At 42.8% G+C, this 19,869-nt stretch overlaps 1 protein-coding gene across 1 annotated transcript in view; it reads right to left on the reverse strand.

Annotated features, from left to right (window-relative positions):
- The window catches only part of LOC126210122 (protein crooked neck), an 86,442-nt gene that overhangs the window by 6,542 nt on the left and 60,031 nt on the right, over nt 1–19,869 (reverse strand). Inside the window, exons 11-12 of the mRNA XM_049939266.1 lie at nt 18,336–18,530; nt 10,617–10,877 (exon numbers count right to left, since the gene is read on the reverse strand). Of these exons, the coding sequence (XP_049795223.1) occupies nt 10,617–10,877; nt 18,336–18,530 (456 nt within the window). The remainder of the gene's footprint in view (nt 1–10,616; nt 10,878–18,335; nt 18,531–19,869) is intronic.

Genomic DNA, 19,869 nt, shown 5'->3' on the forward strand with positions numbered 1-19,869 from the left:
ATGTTCTAACAATGGTATCATAATAGGGTCATTTCAAAAGTCCTGCACAATGCACATATGCGAATGTTACAGTGCCATGATAAAGCTGAAATTTAGGTCCGTTGTGATCGAGAGTTTATGTGTGATGGTTGCATATGTGTTTGCTCGTTCATGTGGCTGTATCATGAGTAATTCAGTTTTAAAATGCAAGCTGAAATGAGTCAGACTGCTTACACATAGTGACCAGCATTCCTATATGAAAATCAAATCCCTACATGGAAATAACCCAAAAGAAATTTACAAAACTTTAAGAGAGGTGTGTGGGAATAGTGCAGTGGATCATAGCACACTATCAATATGTTCTGCTCGTTTCCATGAAGGTCATGTCAGCACTGGAAAGTCATCAATTGCAAAAGACTATGCCTCTCAGATTACTGTTGTTGAGAGAGGACAGATGAAAAACATGAGAGGAAATTGAATATGAGGCCAGAATGTCTGTCAGTAAGAAAAGTTGGAGCAGATGGCAGGTCACAAAAGAATTGCTTCAATGTTACCAAACAGAAGAACAGTTTCTGAAAAGGATTGTGGCACTTGATGAAACCTGGATTCGAGATTTTGAGCCTGAACTGAAGTCTCAGTCAGCACAATGGAAAATAATCTAAATATATCCATCACCAATAATAATAGGTTAAACTGATTATGATGTTTGCGTATGACACAATTGGAGTCATGGCTACAAACAGAGTGTCCCAGGGGACATCTGTAATAGGTGCATACTACAAGCTGATTCTGCAAAATATTTTGCTCCCACAACTTTGTCAAAGAAGACCACACACACTTGTGGCTTATGTCCTCATTTTGTACGATAATGCATGACCGCGTACTGCCCTCCCAGTGAGAGAAATGCTTGATGAATATAGGTGAGAAATACTTCCATATCCACCATACAGTCCCGATATGAGCCCACCAGACTGATTTGTTTCCCAAACTGAACTAAAAACTCCATGAAAAACATTTTGATACAACTGATGAGGCTTCCACTGAGTCGACCCAAGTAATGTGACAGCTCGACAATGAATGTCCCTTATCTGAAACACAGAAGTTGTCAAAATGTTGGGCAGTTGTCATAAGCAAGAATGGAGATTGTACTGAAGGCCTCTAAAGGATTTTGTAAAATAAATTATTCTCTTCAATTCTATCTTACACTGTGCAGAACTTTTGAGATAAACCTCATGTGTGTGTGTGTATATATATATATATATATATATATATATATATATATAAAAAACGAAGATGATGTGACTTACCAAATGAAAGTGCTGGCAGGTCGACAGACACACAAACAAACACAAACATACACACAAAATTCAAGCTTTCGCAACAAACAGTTGCCTCATCAGGAAAGAGGGAAGGAGAGGGAAAGACGAAAGGATGTGGGTTTTAAGGGAGAGGGTAAGGAGTCATTCCAATCCCGGGAGCGGAAAGACTTACCTTAGGGGGAAAAAAGGACGGGTATACACTCGCACACACACACATATCCATCCACACATATACAGACACAAGCAGACATATTTAAAGACAAAGAGTTATAATAGAGGGAAACATTCCACGTAGGAAGCACTTCTGCCTCGACTGACATCTCTGCCCAAACTCTTTGTCTTAAATATGTCTGCTTGTGTCTGTATATGTGTGGATGGATATGTGTGTGTGTGCGCGCGAGTGTATACCCGTCCTTTTTTCCCCCTAAGGTAAGTCTTTCCGCTCCCGGGATTGGAATGACTCCTTACCCTCTCCCTTAAAACCCACATCCTTTCGTCTTTCCCTCTCCTTCCCCTCTTTCCTGATGAGGCAACAGTTTGTTGCGAAAGCTTGAATTTTGTGTGTATATTTCTGTGTCTATCGACCTGCCAGCGCTTTTGTTTGGTAAGTCTCATCATCTTTCTTTTTAGATATATTTTTCCACGTGGAATGTTTCCCTCTGTTATATATATATATATATATATATATATATATATAGAGAGAGAGAGAGAGAGAGAGAGAGAGAGAGAGAGAGGGAAACATTCCACGTGGGAAAAATATATCTAAAAACAAAGATGATGTGACTTACCGAACGAAAGCGCTGGCAGGTCGATAGACACACAAACAAACAAAAACATACACACAAAATTCAAGCTTTCGCAACCAACGGTTGCTTCGTCAGGAAAGAGGGAAGGAGAGGGGAAGATGAAAGGATGTGGGTTTTAAGGGAAAGGGTAAGGAGTCATTCCAATCCTGGGAGCGGAAAGACTTACCTTAGGGGGAAAAAAGGACAGGTATACACTTGCACACACACACATATCCATCCACACATACACAGACACAAGCAGACATTTGTAAAGGCACATTTGTATGTGCGGATGGATATGTGTGTGTGTGCGCGAGTGTATACCTGTCCATTTTTTCCCTTAAGGTAAGTCTTTCCGCTCCCGGGATTGGAATGACTCCTTACCCTCTCCCTTAAAACCCACATCCTTTCATCTTTCCCTCTCCTTCCCTCTTTCCTGACGAAGCAACTGTTGGTTGCGAAAGCTAGAATTTTGTGTGTATGTTTGTGTTAGTTTATATACACATATCATCTTTATCTCTCCCCATATATTTTTATTTTCATTTTCATTTCAGCCTCATGTTACACTTTCCACCTTCTAATACCATGTCACCCTCGCAACATCCTCCCAACGACCCCATTAAGTTTTATTTACATTCCCTCCGCAAACATGCCTTCGCCCTAGTCAGATTACACTCCCATATTCTATTTTCTCAGTCTTGTCTGACATTTGGCATCACCCCCAAAGGCCTCTCACTTAAAGTTCCCATCTCTGGCTGCAACCCTTCTTTCCATCAGTCCCTATACCAGTTCCAAACTGAACAATCCATTGCCCTCACCCACCTAATCCTTCACCTACACATCAACTCAGCCAATGAACACACCCGTCAACTCCTATCCTTAATAAAAGCCCTCAATCTTTCCTCTGCCACATCCACACCGGCTGTTCAGAGCATCCTCCTACAGGCCAACCGCAAATTAGAACAGCATGCCACCCTCCACCTCAAAAAACTATCCAATCTCCTGGTTTCCCATCTTTGGAAAGGCAACTCACTCACCCTTCACAACCTTTCCAGCAAACCTCAACCTCCTCTCATTGCACACAGACCCAGTCTCTACCATCTACTCAATCTCCCACTTCCAGCTCCACTGCCCCCAAAACCTCAAAATTCACTGCTTGCGTCAGTGTATGTGCGGTTAGATATGGGTGTGTGTGCGCGAGTGTATACCTGTCCTTTTTTCCCCCTAAGGTAAGTCTTTCCGCTCCCGGGATTGGAATGACTCCTTACCCTCTCCCTTAAAACCCACATCCTTTCGTCTTTCCCTCTCCTTCCCTCTTTCCTGATGAAGCAACCGTTGGTTGCGAAAGCTAGAATTTCGTGTGTATGATTGTGTTTGTTCGTGTGTCAATCGACCTGCCAGCGCTTTTTTATGGTAAGTCACATCATCTTTGTTTTTAGATATATTTTTCCCGTGTGGAATGTTTCCCTCTCTCTCTCTCCCTCTCTCTCTCTCTATAGAGGGAAACATTTCACGTGGGAAAAATATATCTAAAAACAAAAATGCGTGACTTACCAAAACGAAAGTGCTGGCAGGCCGATAGACACACAAACAAACACAAACATACACACATAGCTTTCGCAACCAACGGTTGCTTCGTCAGGAAAGAGGGAAGGAGAGGGAAAGACGAAAGGATGTGGGTTTTAAGGGGGAGGGTAAGGAGTCATTCCAGTCCCAGGAGGGGAAAGACTTACCTTAGGGGGAAAAAAGGACGGGTATACACTCGCACACGCACACATATCCATCCACACATATACAGACACAAGAAGACATACTCAAAGACGAAGAGTTTGTGCAGAGATGACAGTCAAGGCGGAAGTGCAGAGGCAAAGATGTTGTTGAATGACAGGTGATGTACGAGTGGCGGCAACTTGAAATTAGCGGAGATTGAGGCCTGGTGGGTAACTGGAAGAGAGGATATATTGAAGAGCAAGTTCCCATCTCCAGAGTTCGGATAGGTTCGTGTTAGTGGGAAGTATCCAGATAACCCGGACGGTGTAACACTGTGCCAAGATGTGCTGGCCGTGCACCCAGGCATGTTTAGCCACAGGGTAATCCTCATTACCAACAAACTCTGTCTGCCTGTGTCCATTCATGCGAATGGACAGTTTGTTGCTGGTCATTCCCACATAGAATGCATCACAGTGTAGGCAGGTCAGTTGGTAAATCACGTGGGTGCTTTCACACGTGGCTCTGCCTTTGATCGTGTACACCTTCCGGGTTACAGGACTGGAGTAGGTGGTGGTGGGAGGGTGCATGGGACAGGTTTTACACCGGGGGCGGTTACAAGGGTAGGAGCCAGAGGGTAGTGAAGGTGGTTTGGGGATTTCATAGGGGTGAACTAACAGGTTACGAAGGTTAGGTGGACGGCGGAAAAGACACTCTTGGTGGAGTGGGGAGGATTTCATGAAGGATGGATCTCATTTCAGGGCAGGATTTGAGGAAGTCGTATCCCTGCTGGAGAGCCACATTCAGAGTCTGGTCCAGTCCCGGAAAGTATCCTGTCACAAGTGGGGCACTTTTGTGGTTCTTCTGTGGGAGGTTCGAGGCTTGAGGGCATGCGGAAGCGGCTCTGGTTATTTGCTTCTGTACCAGGTCGGGAGGGTAGTTGCGGGATGCGAAAGCTGTTGTCAGGTTGTTGGTGTAATGGTTCAGGGATTCCGGACTGGAGCAGATTCGTTTGCCACGAAGACCTAGGCTGTAAGGAAGGGACCGTTTGGTGTGAATGGGTGGCAGCTGTCATAATGGAGGTACTGTTGCTTGTTGGTGGGTTTGATGTGGACGGACATGTGAAGCTGGCCATTGGACAGATGGAGGTCAACGTCAAGGAAAGTGGCGTGGGATTTAGAGTAGGACCAGGTGAATCTGATGGAACCAAAGGAGTTGAGATTGGAGAGGAAATTCTGGAGTTCTTCTTCACTGTGAGTACAGATCATGAAGATGTCATCAATAAATCTGTACCAAACTTTAGGTTGGCTGGCCTGGGTAACCAAGAAGGCTTCCTCTAAGCGACCCATGAATAGGTTGGCGTACGAGGGGGCCATCCTGGTACCCATGGCTGTTCTTTTTAATTGTTTGTATGTCTGGCCTTCAAAAGTGAAGAAGTTGTGGGCCAGGATGAAGCTGGCTAAGGTAATGAGGAAAGAAGTTTTAGGTAGGGTGGCAGGTGATCGGTGTGAAAGGAAGTGCTCCATCACAGCGAGGCCCTGGACGTGCGGAATATTTGTGTATAAGGAAGTGGCATCAATGGTTACAAGGATGGCTTCCGGAGGTAACAGATTGGGTAAGGATTCCAGGCGTTCGAGAAAGTGGTTGGTGTCTTTGATGAAGGATGGGAGACTGCCTGTAACGGGTTGAAGGTGTTGATCTACGTAGGCAGAGATACGTTCTGTGGGGGCTTGGTAACCAGCTACAATGGGGTGGCCGGGATGACTGGGTTTGTGAATTTTAGGAAGAAGGTAGAAGGTAGGGGTGTGGGGTGTCGGTGGAGTCAGGAGGTTGATGGAGTCGGGTGAAAGGTTTTGCAGGGGGCCTAAGGTTCTGAGGATTCGTTGAAGCTCCGCTTGAACATCGGGAATGGGATTACCTTGGCAAACTTTGTATGTGGTGTTGTCTGAAAGCTGACTCAGCCCCTCAGCCACATACTCCCGACGATCAAGTACCACGGTCATGGAACCCTTGTCCGCCGGAAGAATGACGATGGATCGGTCAGCCTTCAGATCACAGATAGAGTGGGCTTCAGCAGTGGTGATGTTGGGAGTAGGATTAAGGTTTTTTAAGAAGGACTGAGATGCAAGGCTGGAAGTCAGAAATTCCTGGAAGGTTTGGAGAGGATGATTTTGAGGAAGAGGAGGTGGGTCCCGCTGTGACGGAGGACGGAACTGTTCCAGGCAAGGTTCAATTTGGATAGTGTCTTGGGGAGTTGGATCATTAGGAGTAGGATTAGGATCATTTTTCATCGTGGCAAAGTGATATTTCCAGCAGAGAGTACGAGTGTGGGACAGTAAATCTTTGACGAGGGCTGTTTGGTTGAATCTGGGAGTGGGACTGAAGGTGAGGCCTTTGGATAGGACAGAGGTTTCGGATTGGGAGAGAGGTTTGGAGGAAAAGTTAACTACTGAATTAGGGTGTTGTGGTTCCAGATTGTGTTGATTGGAATTTTGAGGTTTTGGGGGCAGTGGAGCTGGAAGTGGGAGATTGAGTAGATGGTAGAGACTGGGTCTGTGTGCAATGAGAGGAGGTTGAGGTTTGCTGGAAAGGTTGTGAAGGGTGAGTGAGTTGCCTTTCCGGAGGTGGGAAACCAGGAGATTGGATAGTTTTTTGAGGTGGAGGGTGGCATGCTGTTCTAATTTGCGGTTGGCCTGTAGGAGGATGCTCTGAACAGCCGGTGTGGATGTGGGAGAGGAAAGATTGAGGACTTTTATTAAGGATAGGAGTTGACGGGTGTGTTCATTGGCTGAGTTGATGTGTAGGTGAAGGATTAGGTGGGTGAGGGCAATGGATTGTTCAGTTTGGAACTGGTATAGGGACTGATGGAAAGAAGGGTTGCAGCCAGAGATGGGAACTTTAAGTGTGAGGCCTTTGGGGGTAATGCCAAATGTCAGACAAGCCTGAGAAAATAGAATATGGGAGCGTAATCTGGCTAGGGCGAAGACATGTTTGCGGAGGGAATGTAAATAAAACTTAATGGGGTCGTTGTGGGGGTGTTGTGAGGGTGACATGGTATTAGAGGGTGGAAAGTGTAACATGAGGCTGAAATGAAAATGAAAATAAAAATATATGGGGAGAGATAAAGGTGAACTGGAAAGTAACTGGAGATCTGGTGTGAAAAAAGGCGAAAAGGTGTTGGTTACAACTGGGCTATGTTGGACTTGGGATGGTAGACAACGATGTGCACAAAGGTTAGGTGGTTGTGTTGCCGCCAAAACACGTTAAAGGACGGAGAAATTAGGGAAAATTTCGAAAAAACTGCGTGTAAATATATAAAAAGGAGTGGTTTTGTGGTGGCAGATTATGAAAATGAGGCTAACAATTGTCTGACTAAGAAATAATGACGTTAAAACCTGTGGGAAGCAGCTAAAAATTATCAGTGATGTGGGAAAAACGGAAATGGAAATAAAGCGAAAGTTATTAGAACTAGCCGAAATGGTTGTTTAATAGGTGAAAGGAACTGTTTGTGAACTAGAAATGGTGGATTTTATAGCAGCAGTAGTGTTGAAAGCGGAAAAAAAATTTTTTGGTTATGGTTTGGAAGTAGGTTACGTATTATTGAGTATATATAGGCGGGATAAAATTGTATAGTAGATTACGGTAAAAAGGAGAAGGTGAATAGAAAGTGAAACTACTGGCAAAAACAGAAAGAGAAAATAAGACAATAGAAAAGATTTCGAAATGCAACAGTGACAATAACAAACGTAATTGTTGGGGTCAAATTAATGATATGAATATAATAGAGGGAAACATTCCACGTGGGAAAAATATATCTAAAAACAACGATGATGTGACTTACCAAACGAAAGCGCTGGCAGGTCGATAGACACACAAACAAACACAAACATACACACAAAATTCTAGCTTTCACAACCAACGGTTGCTTCGTCAGGGAAGAGGGAAGGAGAGGGAAAGACGAAAGGATGTGGGTTTTAAGGGAGAGGGTAAGGAGTCATTCCAATCCCGGGAGTGGAAAGACTTACCTTAAGGGGAAAAAAGGACGGGTAAACACTCGCACACGCACACATATCCATCCACACATATACAGACACAAGCAGACATATTCAAAGACGAAGAGTTTGTGCAGAGATGTCAGTCGAGGCGGAAGTGCAGAGGCAAAGATGTTGTTGAATGACAACAAACTGGTTCCATCATACAAAGTTTGCCAGGGTAATCCCATTCCTGATGTCCATGCGGAGCTTCAAGGAATCCTCAGAACTTTAGGCCCCCTGCAAAACCTTTCACCTGACTCCATCAACCTCCTGACCCCACCAACACCCCGCAACCCTACATTCTACCTTCTTCCAAAAATTCACAAACCCAATCATCCCGGCCGCCCCATTGTAGCTGGTTACCAAGCCCCCACAGAACGTATCTCTACCTACGTAGATCAACACCTTCAACCCATTACATGCAGTCTCCCATCCTTCATCAAAGACACCAACCACTTTCTCGAACGCCTGGAATCCTTACCCAATCTGTTACCCCTGGAAACCATCATTGTAACCATTGATGCCACTTCCAAATACACAAATATTCCGCACGTCCAGGGCCTTGCTGCGATGGAGCACTTCCTTTCACGCCGATCACCTGCCACCCTACCAAAAACCTCTTTCCTCATTACCTCAGCCAGCTTCATCCTGACCCACAACTTCTTCACTTTCGAAGGCCAGACATACAAACAATTAAAGGGAACAGCCATGGGTACCAGGATGGCCCCCTCGTACGCCAACCTATTCATGGGTCGCTTAGAGGAAGCCTTCTTGGTTATCCAGGCCTGCCAACCCAAAGTTTGGTACAGATTTATTGATGACATCTTCATGATTTGGACTCACAGTGAAGAAGAACTCCAGAATTTCCTCTCCAACCTCAACTCCTTTGGTTCCATCAGATTCACTTGGTCCTACTCCAAATCCCACGCCACTTTCCTTGACGTTGACCTCCATCTGTCCAATGGCCAGCTTCACACGTCCGTCCACATCAAACCCACCAACAAGCAACAGTACCTCCATTATGACAGCTGCCACCCATTCCACACCAAACAGTCCCTTCTCTACAGCATAGGTCTTCGTGGCAAACGAATCTGCTCCAGTCCGGAATCCCTGAACCATTACACCAACAACCTGACAACAGCTTTCGCATCCCGCAACTACCCTCCCGACCTGGTACAGAAGCAAATAACCAGAGCCACTTCCGCATGCCCTCAAGCCCTGAACCTCCCACAGAAGAACCACAAAAGTGCCCCACTTGTGACAGGATACTTCCCAGGATTGGACCAGACTCTGAATGTGGCTCTCCAGCAGGGATACGACTTCCTCAAATCCTGCCCTGAAATGAGATCCATCCTTCATGAAATCCTCCCCACTCCACAAAGAGTGTCTTTCCACCGTCCACGTAACCTTCGTAACCTGTTAGTTCACCCCTATGAAATCCCCAAACCACCTTCACTACCCTCTGGCTCCTACCCTTGTAACCGCCCCCGGTGTAAAACCTGTCCCATGCACCCTCCCACCACCACCTACTCCAGTCCTGTAACCCGGAAGGTGTACACGATCAAAGGCAGAGCCACATGTGAAAGCACCCACGTGATTTACCAACTGACCTGCCTACACTGTGATGCATTCTATGTGGGAATGACCAGCAACAAACTGTCCATTCGCATGAATGGACACAGGCAGACAGTGTTTGTTGGTAATGAGGATCACCCTGTGGCTAAACATGCCTTGGTGCACGGCCAGCATATCTTGGCACAGTGTTACACCGTCCGGGTTATCTGGATTCTTCCCACTAACACGAACCTATCCGAACTCTGGAGATGGGAACTTGCTCTTCAATATATCCTCTCTTCCCGTTACCCACCAGGCCTCAATCTCCGCTAATTTCAAGTTGCCGCCACTCGTACCTCACCTGTCATTCAACAACATCTTTGCCTCTGCACTTCCGCCTTGACTGACACCTCTGCACAAACTCTTCGTCTTGTGTCTGCTTGTGTCTGTATATGTGTGGATGGATATGTGTGTGTGTGCGCGAGTGTATACCCGTCCTTTTTTCCCCTTAGGTACGTCTTTCCGCTCCCGGGATTGGAATGACTCCTTACGCTCTCCCTTGAAACCCACATCCTTTCGTCTTTCCCTCTCCTTCCCTCTTTCCTGATGAAGCAACCGTGGGTTACAAAAGCTTGAATTTTGTGTGTGTGTGTGTGTGTGTGTGTGTGTGTGTGTTTATTTGTGTGTCTATCAACATACCAACACTTTCTTTTGGTAAGGTACATCATCTTTGTATTTAGATATATTTTTCCTGGCTAACACCACAATCCCTGCAACTGCATATCATCTGAATATTCATAAAAAACGTGGCACACAGGTCAGTGCTGCACAGGGTAAATAAAATATCTTTTAGATGACCATGCAACAGGAAATAAAAAAAGTGGAAATATTACAGTTGCCAATGACTACACAGCTTTCATGGTTGACTTACTACTAGGCACAGTAAACACAAGACCCTCACACAACCGCATCACAGAAGAAGATAAAAACAAAACATTAATGTACATACATACTGTACACTGGCAATATATTACAAAAGGTATAAAATGTCCACAAATACCACAAAGAAATAATGGGATTTTCTACATCTAATAAACTACAACACAATCTAACATAAAACAAAGAGTAACAATGACTCATATTCAAATTCTGGAATATACAAAGAAATTGATTTGTGTGACAGGTCTTAATGCAATTATGAAAAAGCGAAGTATCTACAAGGACAGGACGCTGCTCACCCCGTCATCAGCCTGCACACGCTGCCGCTTCTTGACCCTGCGTGGCATGCGCGCCTGCACCCCAGCTACAGAGTCTGCATCACCATGACGCTTCTCAAAGTCGCGCCACGCCTCCAGCAACATCACCCTCTCCTCCTTGTCCTGGGCACTCCGCAGTGCCTGGTTTGCTCTCTCGAACACGCGGCGGGCAAGGGCTACAGCTGCCTCTGGATCTTCACCTCCGACAGCCGACATCTCAAATTGGGCATAGCTCATCCATACCTATAACGGCCGGAAGCAGACTGTATGATGCAGAAGGTCTCATACATTATAAAAAATAATATTTCAGTTAAAAGCTACTGGATTACTGATAACTGTGTGCCAAAACATGTAACAAAAACTAGGACACATTATGCACATGAAGAGACAGGAATAAATTGTTTTATTTTATGACCACTTCAGTGATATTTTTTGGATTTTAGTATTATTTATTCCCAACTGTGTTTTTACTTTTCTACAGCCAATTTTCCTTTCTTTCTATTTGTTTTTCTATAAAAAAGAGACAAGAAAGGCAATAAGGAAAAAAGTTTCACAAAAAAGTAAGGATGTTGAGATCACACACACAAGAAATTATGGCAGGATTGTGATCTAAACAAATGAATAACTAAATTAGCGTAGCTGAGAACAAGTTCATGTGAGTGAAAGAGTCATGTAACAATCAACATTGATGTAAATGTATTTTCAGTGAGGTTGCTCAATGTGTTTTGCGTTGTCAATGTCAGTGAGCAGTGTCATTTTGTCTACACAGAATATCTGAATATCTGACACTGACATTCAGTTGCATGTAAGCTAACTCCAACACTTATAATGGTTGACAATGAATCACTTTTCTTAAAGGTAAGGAATTTACCTTCTGTATTTTTGGGTGCCAATTCAATCACATGGAGATTTATATAAATTGAAAATTTCTTTGAAGTGTGCAAAACGAAGGTATTTAATCTTTATAATAAAGCCATTATTGTTTCATGAACATTTGCAATGTTACTTGCTAAAAAAAAGTTTTCTAGTCTACTACAAAGCCACCCATATATAGGATGTGCCTTCAAACCTCTGACATTTCAAAGTCCCAGGAGAACAAACTGCAATAGATATGATAATGACACTGCATGCACTATATGCTAGAGGATCTCAAAGAATTTATACTCCCTTGTCAGATGTGCTAATTATTGTCACCAGAGCACAGCATGATCACATGAAGGGAAAATGGCAACTCCACAACAGCATGTACACGCAGTAGCATTGTTAGCAGAAACAAAGTCACCAATTACTATGCAAAGAAATCATTGTAGGTTGTATGGATGTCATTCACCTGATGTGGAAACAGTGAAGTGCATGTCATAGTGTTTAGGAAGGGACAGTGGAGGATATCAGACAACAATTTCTCAGAAGTTCATGCAAGTCAACTGTTTAGGCATCTCCGCAATTTAAGGTATCCCGAGTAACATTGTTTTATTTAGTATATCAACATCTTTATATATGTCTACAAAGTGCAAATTCTGCAATATCTGATGTTGAACAACAAACCATGCCAACAACAATTTGCTGTGGATATGCTGCTGAATACTGACACAAATACCAGCTTCCTGGAAAGATGCTTTTTTTCATGTATCAGGAATGGTCAGCATAATATTTGGATTTGGGGCTCACTGCACCCGGATGCTGTCATTAAACATGTTTGTGATAGGCCTAAACTGAACGTCTGGTGTGTGGGCTAATGAACACATGACAGGATTGTTGGACTGTTCATCTTCATAGAAAACACAGTTAATGGGTCAGTGCATCTGGACATGTTGGAGCAGCTTATATTCCCTCAGATACAAGACTTGCAAACCATCATCATCTTTCAACAAGACAAAGCTCCACCACATTGGTTAATGGCTGTTTGCAAGTTCCCAGATATTAAATTTCCCAATTGCTGGATCAGACGCAGGTGATGCAATGCATGGCTACCACATAACACCAAACATTACCCACTGGATTTCTTCTGACATTCGTGACAGACCATGTGTATGTGACCAGAGCAAATGATATTCTTATGTTAAAATGTTGCATCACTGAGGCGATTGCAACAATGACTGAGGACATGCTATAATGAACTACGAAAGAAATTGGATCCAGGCTGCTTCATATTACATATGGTTCACATGTAGAGGTGTACACATGGTTACTAAATGAACTCTTCCGAGATGCTGAAACATGATGCAATTTCATTATCATAAATAGTGTAGGTTTTTTTCTGGGCCTTTGAAATGTGAGGGATTTGAAAGGGATACACTGTAATTCTATTAGATAGTAATGTCAAAGCCTTACATTTGTTTTGCAGGCCACTTCTCATGCAAATCTTAACAACTGATGATAAACTGACTGGTACCGGCTTTTGCAAATTTCATGGCTTCAAGAGATGATATTAATGCTCGTGACCACTTCTGCTACATCTGCAGTAAAATTGCAGTGAAAAAGCAGCAGCAGACAATCTCAAACTTTGTTGAAGTGTGTTTTTGTGTAGTTTGGCATAAAGACTGCTCGTCACAACATGTCATGTCATGTCATGTCATGTCATGTTATGTTGTACTTTGAGGTGCCAATGGTACGGTGGAAATCTTGAAATCACCAACATGAATTACTAACAATATTATGAAAAGGCTAGATGCCACTCACCATGTAGCGGAGATGCTGAGTTGCAGATAGGCGCAGCAAAAAGACTGCCACAAAATAAGCTTTCAGCCAGCAAGGCCTTTGTCAAAAATAGACAAAACACTCACTCGCGCATGTGCGCATGCGCCCAAACGCACGCACGCACGCACGCACGCACGCACACACACACACACACACACACACACACAAAGTGTGGCTTCAGCTGCCAGACTGCAGTCTGTCTGTGTGTGTGTGTGTGTGTGTGTGTGTGTGTGTGTGTGTCGTCTATTTTTGACAAAGGCCTTATTGACGGAAAGTTTATTTTGTGACAGTCTTTTCGTTGTGCCTACCCGCAACTCAGCATCTTCGCTATATGGTGAGTAGCAACTATCCTTTTGATAATGATGTTACATTCCATCCTGGATTTTCCATTGTTTAATCATGAAATACTTTCATTCTTGTAACAGACAAAGAAAACTTTAAAAGGAAATCTGTTATCCAAACACCGGATCTTCATTGTGTCCTGTGTCTCACGGATTTGATACCTGTACCTCTGTCACCTGACAGTTTTAGGGAACATGACATGTCACTTTTCTGATGAAGATTATGCAAGTCAAGACTGCCATTGGCCACAATTGTTTGTACACTCTGACTAAAGACCTGTCATTCCTAGAAGATGCTGCACAGCTGTTAATCTCTAGGCTGCATGAAAAGAACTTGTTGGGCTCTGGAATTTCTTTCTCTTGGTTATAAGAAACAGAATAAAATATTCTTCCCTTTCTTCTCTCATCACAATCACCTTTTATACTGTGCTGATGTTCCTGATCTGATACATGTGTTTGGAATTTAGCAGAATGGTAGAATTAATTCTCCAAATAGAAGTCTCACAGCTGTCCTCCTCCACTATGGGAACAAATGTGTTTCCACACCTGTTAGATACTCAATACATTCGAAAGAGAAGAATGATTCTTTAGCCTTTATTGTGAACAAGCCTAATTACAAAGAATACAGGGGGACATATGTGAGGATTTGAAGGTACTCTCCATGACCTTGGTCAATAGGGTGGCTACACCAAGAACCCATGCTCCCTGTGCAAATAGGGCAGTCAAAAAAAGAGGCAATGGTCTCAGAAAATTTGGCTCATTAGAAAAATGTAGTAATCAATACTTTAGGGTATCCAGGGAAAGCTTCTGCCACCACTTCACATAAAACTTTGCATTATGAAACACTTTATTAAAGACTTACCAAAAGACAGTAACATTTTCAAGTACGTGGCCACTAAGTTACCACAGCTGTTAGGATCTATTTTGGCTGTATGTGTTTTGTATGAATTTTCTGGATCTTCATTATTATTTTATATCTGATGTGACAGAGGGAAGCCCTTAGCCACAAGTTTCCCAAGGTGAAATTCCCTGAATTCCAGATAAGTTTTAGAATTTTTCCATAACAAATTTTGAGATCTCAAGGGTAAGTAAAGACATAAACTGAAAAAAAATAAAAAATAAAATAAAATTGTAAGGACTGCCGCATGTCTCCCTGTGTGAGCAAAAATCTTAACGACATCTTTTGTAATGAACTGTTGTTAGGCGGAGAAAGCACGCCAAATGGTGTATGGGTTTCATTCAGATCACTGTTGTTATTTTATTTCAATAAAACAAAACACATCTGGTGACAAAAGTACACATTTCCTTGGAATTGCAAGACAGATTTAAAATACCTTCACTGATTTCAGAAATAACCTCAGACAAAAGTAGGCCTCTTGAAAGATGTGTATAAGGCAGGGAAGAGTTGCGTAAACCAACACTATAGGTGACCACCAATAAAATGTTGGTTCTACTATGTTCGTTATTGTCGGTTCTTAGTCACTGTGTTATGACTATTATTTTACAGGTATTGTGTGATTTTTCTTTTGAGAAATATATGAGCACATAGCGTACAAACGGCCAGCGACTGCCGCAATTTTCTTCTTATCATCCATAATTTCTCATATATAAATTATTTTTGAAGTGCCAAACTGTGACAGAATAAATAAAATGTCTATAAAACACCACACTCTACAATGTACTTCTGGTGAGGCAGTTGCAATTCCTGAAATCCACTGCCCGTGACCTCCGGCCTGCCGAGGAGCTCTGCAGTCCTGGGTCCTGCGATACACCACGAAAATCCGCCGCATTGTGTCACACACAAACAGACCACTTCTGCACACAGGTCAGTGGGACTAGACCCAATGGGAAGAGCTTGCACATTAGTGGGAAATGATGGTGGGCTTCAGATTGGCAAGCCCGATCCGTTATAGACACCTGTAGAAATGGCCTGCAGTCTTGACACATCATGGGAGTCCACTCATGTGGCCAGCTACTCATGTGTCACAGACACCATGTTGATGAAATGAGACCCAGGTGATCAATCCATACGACAGATAACTTGTGCAAATACTCTGAGAATCAATACTGATGAGGATAGGTAGCAATTCACCGTAAAGATGATCACTAAGCCGCAGACAGGCATGTAGAAAAGACAGTCACACTCTCACAACTAAAATTTTGGCCACAGCCTTTGTCAGAAAACCAGAGCATACACACATTCAGTCACTCAGACACAACTACGCCCACATGATCAACATCTCTGGCTGCTGCATCAACAATCTCTGAGAATCAGATGCAAACACCTCCATACCTCTCGTCAGCAGCTGCTAGGCCAGTGGTAAGAAGTAGTGGCAGCACTGTCTGCAAGCTGAGGGGAATGGCAGGAAGTGGAGAAGCAGTAAGAATGAGGGAGCAGGGAAGCGCTGCACGTACTCAGCTGCACCCAGCCGGTGACCACGCATGACATCTCAGGAAACAAACAATTTCATCTACTGAGACAAAAACGAGATTTCTCCTGTGGTTTTTTTTCTTTTCTTTTCCTAAATTTTCCTGACATCTTTGGAATTCCCTCATTTCCAGAACTTGTGGCAACACTGTTAGCACTTCATACCTTAACATATCAGAATCACCTACAGTTATTAAGAAAAAATTGCACTGTATAAATAAGTAGACCTGTGTTATTGATCACATTTAGTAATTACTGGAATTCAATCACAGTAATATTTCACTGCTGGTCAAATGGATTTCTTTCGAACCAAAGCTATTGATTCATGTACACTATTTTCATATTGTAACAGTTCAGCTGCACATTAGGAAACGTGAAACATAACAACATTACTTGAGAGTCTTGATTGTGCTGGTTGTGCTTTCATGTGTGGCATACAGCAGATGTTACCAACACATCACCGGGTCAGTTTGACACAGTTAACACTTGTGAGGATCGTATGGGGCAGCCAATGATCAGCTGTTAACCATCTTTATGCCAGAAATTGTGAATTATTTGCACTGTGTGCATGGTCCTGCCCCCACAATCTGCTTTTGCCACACACTGATACATACAGCACTCACGCATTCTTTATACTGAAACAGTTATTAATAAATCCGTCTCAAATATGGAATCTCATTGTGCGTGACAGACCGATCTGTTGTGTCTGGTTTGCCTGAGGACTAGGCTAGATTGGAAGGTGACAGTTTACTTTTCAGTTGGCAGCTGATGAAGCCCTTGAATGTCAATAAAGAATTGAGAAGGAATATTAGACTTGATTGTTTTAAAATTCAATGAAATCTGCAGCTTCAATGAAATCTGCACCTACCATTTATATGCCTCAATAAAATTGATTTTTTGTTCCAGATGTCATTGCTTTTAATGAAAACTCAAGTATTACAGCATTTGATATGTGTTTCTTTTCTGGGAAAACTCTGATTGCACTCTTGTACCTACAACATTAAGATTATTGTCATGTAAAAAACTATTATTTATTTCACGATAGCTGAAACAAAAACATAGCTCCTCTTCACACCTCAAGCCACTTTACGGTGTGTGGCAGAGGATACTTTGTGTACTAGTATCACTTCCCCCTTTTCCTGTTCCAGTTGCAAATGGTTCACTGAAAGAATGATTGCTGGTAAGCCTTTGTGTGTGCTCAAATCTCTCTAATTTGATCTTCATGGTCTTTTTGCAAAATGTATATAGGAGGAAGCAATATATCGACTGACTCTTCTCCGAACATATGCTCATGTAACTTGAACAGTAAACCATACTGTGATGCAGAATGCCTCTGTTGCAGAGACTGCTACTGAAACTGGCTGAGCATCTATGTGATGCATTTGCACATTTACGAAAGGAACCTGTAATGAAACCTGCTGCTCTTCTTTGGATCTTCTCTATTTCCTCTATCAGTCCTATCTGGTACGGATCCCAGACTGATGAGCAATATTCAATTGTTGCTCAAACAAGTATTTTGTAAACTACTTCCATTGTTGACAGACTACATTTCTTGAGGATTCTTCCAACGAATCTTGGTATGGCTTCTGCCTTACCCACGATTCATTTTATGTGGTTGTTTCACTTTAAACCATCTTGTACACATATTTACAGAAGTAACTACTTCCAGTGATTGTTATGCAATTGTGTAACCATACAATAAAGTTCAATAAAGTTTCTGTATTGCCAATATGTTACACTGTTTACGTTGACGGTCAACTGCCACTCTCTGAACCCAGTGTGAATCCTCAGCAAGTCTTTTCACATTTTGCTATGACTTTCCAGTGTTATGACATCTCTGTATACAGCAGCATAATCTGCGAAAAGCCTCACGGGACTTCTGATATTATCTATTATGTCATTTATATGTATTATGAAAACCAATGATCTCTGCGAAAAGCCTTAGGGAACTTCTGATGTTATCTGTTGTGTAATTAACATACACTGTAAAAAGTAGTGGTCCTAGAACACTCCCCTGGAGCATGCCTGAAGTTACATCCTTGGCTAAACAAGTCAACTGTTCCATCAGCTTAACTATCCTCGATACTGCGTGACAGGTGTTACAATCATACACTTTCAAGTAAGAGTACAGATGGCCCTTCTTAAAGATTTACCAAATTTTCATGTCCAGTATATAAGATTTGCAAGTGCACTAGCTGGATGCTTGCAAATTAATGGGTAGCATTTTGGACTGACCTTCACATGCAGCGTCCTCTCCAGAAGGCGCTCGTACAGTTCACGAGCTCGGCCCATCTCCTCCTGGCCTACCTCAAAGTCAATGTATGCCTTCCACAGAATCTCAGGCATGTCCAGACGGGGCTGATTTACGGCCAGCTCGTAGATAGCCCGCGCACGGTCAATGTCACCGAGGAGTGTTTCCAGCTCTGCAAACTGACAATTACTACACACTAGTCACATATACATATGTAAGGCAGTATCTTATACAAGGCTATAATGCCCCCTCTTTCTCTTCCAACACACACACACACACACACACACACACACACACACACACACACACACACACACACACACACACACACACAGAGAGAGAGAGAGAGAGAGAGAGAGAGAGAGAGAGAGAGATATATATATATGGAGGGAGAGGGATGGTGGGGTGTGGAATGTATGCAGTAACTGAAATACGCGAGGGCTATTTGTTTTCCAAAATGTGATCAGTCGCAAAATGGAAACTACAGTGATGATAAAAACTGTTTTATTTGCAACATTTAGCTACAACTTGCAAGTACTTCTTTACATAGCTGCCAATGCAACTAACTTTCCAATACCATCATTGTAAAAGGCAGCTGCCTCTCTTTCGTGCAATTCTCTATGCTGGTCTGTAGCTCACTGTGTGTGCCAAAATCTTGTCCTCACAGCCAGTGGTTCATGTTAGCAAATCGATGAAAATCAGAGGTGCTGCCAAGTCCTGGCTGTATGGTAGGTGATCAAACACTTCTCACCAAAATCACTAGGAGCTTTTTGTTGCAGCTGCAGTGTGCGGCCAAGCAAGTCATGAAGAACAACAATGCCAGATGACAACATTAATCTTCGCTTGTTATGAAATGCTCTTCACATACAATTTTATAAAATTGCCAGATCCACTCACTGAACAAGATCATTAGTTGCCAGTTACTTTCTTCCCTGACCGCCTGCATCATGAACGTCTGTACATCCTGCTTTAAAATTCCTGGCACCACTGAAGCATTTTGCTGTCATGTATGACAGTTATGTTATGGGGGCTGCATGATAACAGGTGGTACCCCTCAGCATGAAGAAACTGAATGACAGCAAGCACTTCATACTTGGTTGGAAACACTACTGTCCTAAACAACTTTATACACTCACTATGCATCAGAACTGAAAAATGTTATGTGATGCAATGTGATCGACAGGAGTACTAGAGATGCTGTGCAAAGCTTCATCAGATTTTCCCTGTAGTTATAATTTTGTAACTGAGTGAACCTTGGAAAAAAAATAGCCATCATACTATTAATACTTCGCATTCTGAAGAAGCAATATGACATTGTAGTTTTTTTTTTTGGGGGGGGGGGGGAGGGGGGGCACATGAGATTAAAGGATAAACAAATAACAGATGTGTTATTTGTACCCTACAGAACACATGTATTGGGAAATAAATTGTGGTTATATTTTCCCACACGAATTAATGACACCATAAAACCAAATGGGAAACTTTTTACTACTCAAATAATAGAGAGTAGAACTTCTT

The sequence above is a fragment of the Schistocerca nitens genome, chromosome 10 (assembly GCF_023898315.1).
Source record: "Schistocerca nitens isolate TAMUIC-IGC-003100 chromosome 10, iqSchNite1.1, whole genome shotgun sequence".
Taxonomy (NCBI): domain Eukaryota; kingdom Metazoa; phylum Arthropoda; class Insecta; order Orthoptera; family Acrididae; genus Schistocerca; species Schistocerca nitens.